Source organism: Panthera tigris, chromosome B3 (assembly GCF_018350195.1).
Source record: "Panthera tigris isolate Pti1 chromosome B3, P.tigris_Pti1_mat1.1, whole genome shotgun sequence".
NCBI classification, from domain to species: domain Eukaryota; kingdom Metazoa; phylum Chordata; class Mammalia; order Carnivora; family Felidae; genus Panthera; species Panthera tigris.
The window spans coordinates 115,914,352-115,922,298 of NC_056665.1; the positions used below are offsets into that span (position 1 = coordinate 115,914,352).

Sequence of the window (7,947 nt, forward strand, 5' to 3'; positions counted from 1 at the left end):
AGAAAGTACATGGAGGAATTTTTTCATTAGAGTTAAAACTTACTTTCTAACTCTCACATTACTGTTAGGAGTCAGGAAAAAAGACAAACCTGAGGAATTCTATCAAGCAATTTGAAAAAGGACACAGAAGAACCTGCTATTCAGTATCACTGATGATTCATGTATAGTAGCAAGCCTGTAATGGATACGAAGATTGCAACGTGGTATCATCATCTCTCTATAGACCGTGTAGTGTGTCATTGGAATGGATTGAAAGGCCACTAATTCTAGACCTTGAGAAATAGTTATGGATCTTGCCACATGAATCCTTAGTAAATATTTCTCGTGGTCTCGTTTCCATGAGATACTTAATTTCTGAAGTATTAAGGAGTTATTCTTGTTATTCTGAAATATTTCTGTGGAAGATATTTTAGGATTTATCCCAGCATTAAATCCAGATATTTGCTGAAATTATTTGTGTCTTTCTTTTACTCCAGAATTTTAATTTTTAAAAAGCTTTAGCAAATTGGGTAGCAATTTGGGCAAATTGGGCAGCAAACTGACTGAATGGCTTAGTCAGTTAAGTGACTGACTCTTGATCTTGGCCCAGGTCATGATCTTACAGTTTGTGATCTGCATTGACAGTGTGGACCCTACTTGGGATTCTCTCTCTCTCTCCCTCCCTCCCCCATTCACTCTCAAATAAATAAACTTTAAAAAAGAATTGACAAGCTTTAGCAAATTAAAATTATATTATCAAAACCACACAAGAAAACCGATCTCAAATATTTATTTTTGATAACTTAAAAAGTTTTGAATATAAGCGTTAAATTCAGTACATTGAAGTCATTTTGCTTAAGGGAAGAAGATGTAGGGAAAAAAAAGAAAAGAACCGTGTTTGAATCACGCCATCTGGAACAAGTGCTGTTGTTTCTCCCTCGCTAGGCACTAGCCACAGCTCCCACTCTGTCCAGTCAAGCCTGGTCAGACAGTCCCCTGCTCGGGCCTCAGTGGCCAGCCAGTCGTCTTACTGCTACAGCAGCCGGCACTCGTCTCTCCGGATGTCCACCACGGGGTTCGTGCCCTGTCGGCGCTCGTCCACCAGTCAGATATCGCTCCGGAACTTGCCGTCCTCCATCCAGTCCCGCCTCTCCATGGTGAACCAGATGGAGCCCTCCGGTCAGAGCGGCGTGGGCTGTGTGCAGCATGGCCTCCCCTCTTCCAGCAGCTCCAGCCAGAGCATCCCGGCCTGCAAACATCACACTCTCGTGGGCTTTCTTGGGACAGAGGGAGGTCAGAGCAGTGCCGCCGACGCCCAGCCGGGCAACCCCTTAAGTCCTGCCAATAATTCACACGCCAAAAGGGGGGAAGTGATTTACAGAGTCCAAGTGAGTAAGCCCACAGTTCTGGCACTGTCTCACCTGTTTGTTTGTTTCTCGTTTGTCGAGTGGAGGATGCTGGTGAAAACACACCTCATATTACTTAGTCTGAAGACTAGGACATTTTTGAATGTTGAAAAAAGTTTCTGCCAGCCTGAAAACTGGAGGCAAGTAGTTTCTCAGTGGCGATTGTTGTTCCGCACTCAGCTGTTGTCACGTGGCCCTGGCAGTAAGGTCTGCTGTAGGCTAAAAGGAATTCAGGAGGTGGCCTTTCGGATTGTTTTTTGTCCAGTTATAGGCCATGGAGAACTTGAGACTTAGTCTGGGAAAGAGATTTTACTTGAGATTATATAATCTGTCATCATCAAGAAAAAAATTGAATTAGAAATGACCCATGTTTATTTACAATACAGATCGTGGATCCCAGTCAAGTTCTGGATGGGATCAACCTATCAAAAAGGAAAGAGCTGCAGTGGCCTGATGAGGGTGTCCGGTTAAAAGCTGGGAGAAACAGCTGGAAAGACTGGAGTCCTCAGGAGGGCATGGAAGGCCATGTGAGTTCTCTTACGAAGCTGACCCCTGCTCTCACTTTTTGTGTAGCCTGACCGACTTGTGTGCATGTTTTTAGCTAATTGATGCTCATGCTTTTTTAAATGCACCTTTTGCTGAATTATCAAACAGAATGACTATCTCTAATTTTAAGTGAAGTTTGCAAATACATCCGAGGTCCCTGCCACTAATTTATTTTATTCTGAATCATTAGGTGATTCACCGTTGGGTGCCTTGCAGCAGAGATCCAGGTACTAGATCCCACATCGACAAGACAGTACTTCTGGTCCAGATTGATGATAAATATGTGACTGTAATTGAAACCGGGGTACTAGAACTTGGGGCTGAAGTGTGAGCCAGTGTTTTATAACTACATTTCTCTTCCCTCTCCATTCCGAGACGTTGGAAAAAGAGAGGAGAGCGCAGAAGACGCCTGCAGGTTTTCCTCTGCTCCTGTGTGGGAGATACTTGGATGTAGAGTGGGCTCGGCCAAGCGCCTCTCCTTCGCCCTTCACCCTGACTCCTGTCACTGTCTCCATCCCCAAATAAAGCTGAACTATTTTTTTAAGTTAGCTGCCGACAAAACATTTTGCATGAAGGATAAAGTTCTGTTAAATTACATCCTTACAAAAATTTTTTTCCTATGCATTGCCTATGCTTTAAATCAACAAACTCTTCGTTTCTAAACTACGATCTCATATTTTTCTAATTTCTTTGCCAAAAATAATTGCCATGTTTTGTCATAGAACATGAAATCCATTTACCTTGATTTTTAAAAACAGACCAGTGTAGAAACCTTCACTTTGACGTTTAGCAGTATGAAAGTTTCATGTACAGTGAAAGAGACTATGAACAGACATAGATTTATCTTATTCCTTGAGCGCTAAAAACTTTAATGAGAAAACTGCACTAATTTTTTACAACAATGCACTAAAGTCTGAGATTTCTCAGAACATTTATTTATATATAAAAATAAAATACCATTATTTAAATTGCCTTTGGGATTAACCCCTGCCCTTTCCTTAAACGTACATAGCAGGAACTGTGCTGCTCATTTTTTTGTCAGTAACCTATACTCCATGCCAGTACATTGGGTGTTTTCTCTAAAATGAACGTTAAGGGTCAAGAGATACATAGCTTCATCGTTGGAGATAGCGGTCAGTGCGTCGGTCCTGTGAACACCACTGCCAGCTCCTGTGTCCACACATCGGAGGCGCTCCAGCACCGGTGTGCCCAGCTCCTCTTGGGGCAAGCTCTGCTGGGGTCAGTTCTGGGAAGAAAATACTTTTATTTTTCAAAGAAGAAGATGAGCATCCAGGAACTTAAAAAAAGGATCGATTGCTTTTCTATTCAGAGTCATTAGCTCTTGAAGTTACTCACATGCAGTTCAGTTAATCAAGTAAAATTTTTTCAAACGAAATTATCCAGTTGGTGCAGTTCTTGTTATGTCCCTCTTCAATAACCTCGCCTCTTATTTTGCTCCTCTCTTCTTTTTCTATTACTTGAATTTTATTTCCTGTAATTTATAGTGTGTAGGTGTAATTTGAAATATTTATAACTGTGAAATTGACTTAATATGTTGTCTCATAACTTAAATTTTATTGGTTTTTTTTTTTTTTTAAATACGCGTGTATTCAGGGAAATATATAATTCAGATTTACAATTGGGCTAGGTGGAAACTGTGGTTTAGATTTAATTTTCAACTTCCGGCATTTTTTAAATCCTTCCGAAAACTTTCCCCTTTTGTGTGAAACTCCAAAGAATATATACATACATCTCCTGAGCATTTAGGAGCAGCCATCTTTCCACCCCACTGCAAACGGGAAGTAGAAAGCAGGTGTGAAGTTAATCTTCAATGTGTATTTTATTTAGTCTGATACATCCAGAGTGTTACTCTTTCCCCATGTGGCGCTAGCCACATTTCAGGTACTCACCGGCCACATGTGCCTGGTGGCTCCTGTATTGGACGGCACAGGTGTGAAGTATCTTTTGATGAGGTGACAGGAGAGAGAAGCTGTTTCCGCACTAACCCCTACTGTCGCTCTCACAGTATAGCATAACACTTCCGTAGATGGAATGAAAACTAACATCCGACTACATTTCCATTCCACAGTGTGGTTATTTTGCCCTTTTCTAATTTACAGTTTTCGTAGTTATTCAGGATCCAGTGTACCTCGTGCTGACATTTCCAGACTTCGCGCTTTGCCAAATGTACTTTTTAAAAACATTTGTCAAGTGATTTACTGAACCTTTACACAAAGGTACCCTTTCTAAATTGACCAACTAAAACGTATTTTCCTGATACTGTTGTTACATTCTGTATTTGCCGCATTTTGGCAAATCTACAGTACGTCATTAAGGTCCAAGGCTTTTATGTTTCTCTTCTGAAACCGAATATATGATCTGTCTATCTAACCATCTATATTTATTTAAAATCTTCTCAAAGGAATTATGATTCCTGCTGCCTGTTCGCTTTCTGAAATGAATATGATCTTTTCATGGTCATTACCTAGATGGGAAGATAAGTGGAATCCTTTCAGTCCTAAATGGAAGATAATTCATTTTCCTACACAGAAAAAAAAAATCTGAGCTTCAGATGATTCAGTCAGAAGGGCTATTCCTAGCCTCACACCCCCTACCCCCAATTGTTAAACACATTACACGCTCTAAAAATGTAAGACTAGATTTTATATGGAACATATATATTGGGTCTTGATTTGGCATGATAACTGTGGACATTCTTCTCAAAACAGGTTGAATTTTGTTATCAGATAACCCTTGAGGGAATTTATGGAATAGAAACCCTAACAGGAGCCCTGTTTTTATTTTTTAGTCTAAACTTGATGGTCTTTTAAAAGTCAGAATACTTTTCTAATAATTACGGCAGAGGAAGCAGTGATAATTGAAGACTCATGTCTTAACAACTGGACCTAAATTATTATGTGGAAATATACATGCTTTCATTGAGTAAATTGATCATACATGTCTTATTCTGCCTTTCCCAGCCCCCCTTGGAGAATAGTGAACTGCTTATTTAGATTCCCTGCTTAGCTGTCTTCATTAGTGTACAAGACTCCAGCATACACACACTAGTGTCTTCAGTTCACATTTGCCAAAACTTTCAGAGTTCCATAATTTGAAAGTAAGAATATGTCATTAAAACACTAGCTTTTTATGCATTTCCCTTCAACAGAGTCTCATTGATACCTTTCTGGTCTTTGTCTTGTTTGTTTTTTCCCTTCTTTTGAGAGAGAGTCCTGGAGTGAATTATAAATTGTTACTGTCTTTTCTCATTTCCTCTCATTCAGTGGCAAAAATCATTTTACAACTCAAAATTAAGTTTTTGGTTAATCTTCGAGCTTATAACTTGGTGTGAGCCCTCTTTTTTACATCATTTTCAGTACTTGATAGAAGTTTAAATGTTCATTTTTTTCTAAAGAAATCTAAATTTTCCAAGAGTATAGATTAATATAAGATGTTGGTATTTAAGGGACTTGGGAGAGTAGGTGGTGAGGCTGTCTGTTTTTAAGATAAGAGGAGATTAATTACCTTTCAGGAAATTAATGAACAGTCTTCACCAGTGTTCTGCCTTCTTTGAGTTTCTATTATTGGAAGGTGAGCTTCCCTTAGATTTGAAGTCGTTTTAAAAATATTTCAAATGTAACTGAGATACTTCTACTAGTCCTTGAAACAGAAGTAGACAGATAGTATTTCTATCCTGAGTGAGGTATGGAAAATTATTCTGTGTACCGAATGTCAGGTCATAGAAGTTTTTATGTAGAAACTAAGTTTATAAGGAAGATGGGTTTTTCTTCTTGGGTTGGTTTATTTTTCTGTCTTCTATCAAAATATAAAAAACAGCCTCAAACCTAAGCAAGAGTAGTTAACTTAGCCTTAATAAATTCCACTTTGCTTCCATGCAACGTCCTTCTGCCTCTGCTTAGAAATTCATTTGGTGGATTGCTGCATCGGTCCAGAACTAGATATCTTTTAAACTTACGATTTGCCCAGAGTCTAAAATTATCTTTTTCTTTTAGTTTCAAAAATCTTTCCTTCTAAATATATGACTTGAGAAAAAGATACCTTAGTAATTTTGCATAAGAATTCTTTGAATTTATGTTCACTAGCTATTAAACTATAAACTGCTACCCAGATTAATTAATTTTGTGTTTCTCTTCCTTATTCTTTAATTAATATAGACAATCCCTTCCCTTTTTTTTTTTTTTTTTTTAAGTCCTCAGTATTCATTCTTGTTCTCTTTTGTAGTGTAATATAATCATACAGAATTACTTTGCCTGGACACAGACCCAGTGCATTTTTTCCCTTTGATGTGATAAATTGTTCGGGTGAAGTATAAAACATCAGTTTTTATTCTAGAGGCTTTTCCTTTAATTCTAAAATGAGTGGAAAGAATAATGTCAATCAAGGCTAAAATGATACCTGGAACCTGTCAAGGGACTTTGAACTTTCTGTTTTAGTCTTCTGACCATGCATTTGTGCAGCATAAGTTTTAATAATACATTGGAAATCTGCAGGGGTTTTTTTTTTTTCTTTTAATTAAGTTTTTTAAAACCAACCTCTCTTCATTTTTCTTTTTTAAAAATCTGGTTGATATATACCTAGGCCTTGTCGTTTTTGACTTGCGAAATGTTGAGGTAAGAATTGTAACTGGAAAGGAATTAATTATTATACAAATAGATCTGATAGGTATGTGAGTAGAGTGTTAATTTTGCTTGAAACAGAAGTATATTTTCTGCTTTGAATCTCCTCACCAGAGTCCTCTGTCAAGAACTATGTATGATAAGAATTTCTCTTTATTGCCTATCAGCCCACATATTCTTTCTGAAGGAGAGTAAATAAGTTCTATTTGTGAGCTGAACTTTATCATCTGCCATTTTATGGAAGCAACACAGCATTCTTTGGGGGAAGCAGAACTGATTGTCCTCGCAAGGTTACGTGACGACTCTGCTCTAAGACTTACACCTGTTGTATAGGGTTATACCTTTTTTCTTACGCCTCAGCTCTGCACCTGACAATTTATGGTTCCGTGGAGCCAAGCTAGAAGGAACAAAGGTCATGTGAGAGTGGCGAGGGTGGATTCCCGGGTGTTACTTGTGCAGGCGAAGGGGCATCCTGGAATTCTAACCAGAGTAGTTGTCGGAAGTGAGATGGCTGCTCCAGATGACTCCTGGGTTTAGTGTAACTGTGGTTGAACAAGATTTTTTTTATGTATGAAGCTTGATTCCACAACCAAAATAACAGAAACGTGGGGAAAATCCTGTCTGCTTATGCTTTTTAAAGCTTACGGTTTAAGTGAAAATAAATTGTAAAAACTGATTACCTTAACCCTATACAATGAGCTCTGCATGAGGAAATGGAAGGAAGAATACTACAAGTGATTCAGGAAGGTGTATGTGAGGAAGGAAAATGGGTTTCCCTTTTCTGATCATGGGCTCTGAAAGTATTCATTGCCTTTACCAGCATTCAGTATAAACCAGAGATAAGAATATATGTACTCGCGTGGGTCTGTGAGTGTGTGTGCGTCTGAGTGTTTGTTATTCTAAATAGCTTGTAAATATTGTAGTTGTTTAAAATGGAAAATAAAAGCTGAGATTGTTTTTTTCTTTGCAAATATATTGCATCAAAAATACAGTATTGACAGTGGATAAAACACTGAGGAAATAAATTTTTTTTCATTTTGCCTTCTGTCCATTTTTGTCAAGAAAAAATAGAGTACATCATATAAAGCTCTGCATAGCATATTTTAAAACATGTACTTGGTTCTGAAATAATCATTTTAATCAGAAGCTTTGGCCTATAAACATGATTCAGCTTATAAGAGAAATGTACATATTTCATATTAAAAAGACATCTTTTCATACTTGGTAGAAAGGTTGTACTTTATGTCTTTTGAATTTATCTGAATATGTTATAGTAATGATACAACATTAGATGGAAAACCTAGGGTAATAAATGTGTGTATGTGTTCACTGTATTACACTAAGTTACAATATAGAAAAAGGAGTGCACATTTGGATTA

At 37.9% G+C, this 7,947-nt stretch overlaps 1 protein-coding gene across 9 annotated transcripts in view; it reads left to right on the forward strand.

Moving 5' to 3' along the window:
* The window catches only part of PCNX1 (pecanex 1), a 168,153-nt gene extending 160,544 nt beyond the window's left edge, over positions 1-7,609 (forward strand). For 6 of the 9 annotated variants that reach the window (XM_042990017.1, XM_042990021.1, XM_042990019.1 and 3 more), the window contains 4 exons: positions 925-1,367; positions 1,772-1,912; positions 2,122-2,158; positions 2,307-7,609. In XM_042990017.1, the coding sequence (XP_042845951.1) occupies positions 925-1,367; positions 1,772-1,912; positions 2,122-2,158; positions 2,307-2,593 (908 nt within the window). In that variant the 3' untranslated portion in view covers positions 2,594-7,609. Of the gene's footprint in view, positions 1-68; positions 451-924; positions 1,368-1,771; positions 1,913-2,121 lie in introns of those variants that run through there. The other 3 variants (XM_042990020.1, XM_042990023.1, XM_042990024.1) reach the window with 2 other exon arrangements.
* The last annotated feature ends 338 nt before the right edge of the window (positions 7,610-7,947 follow it).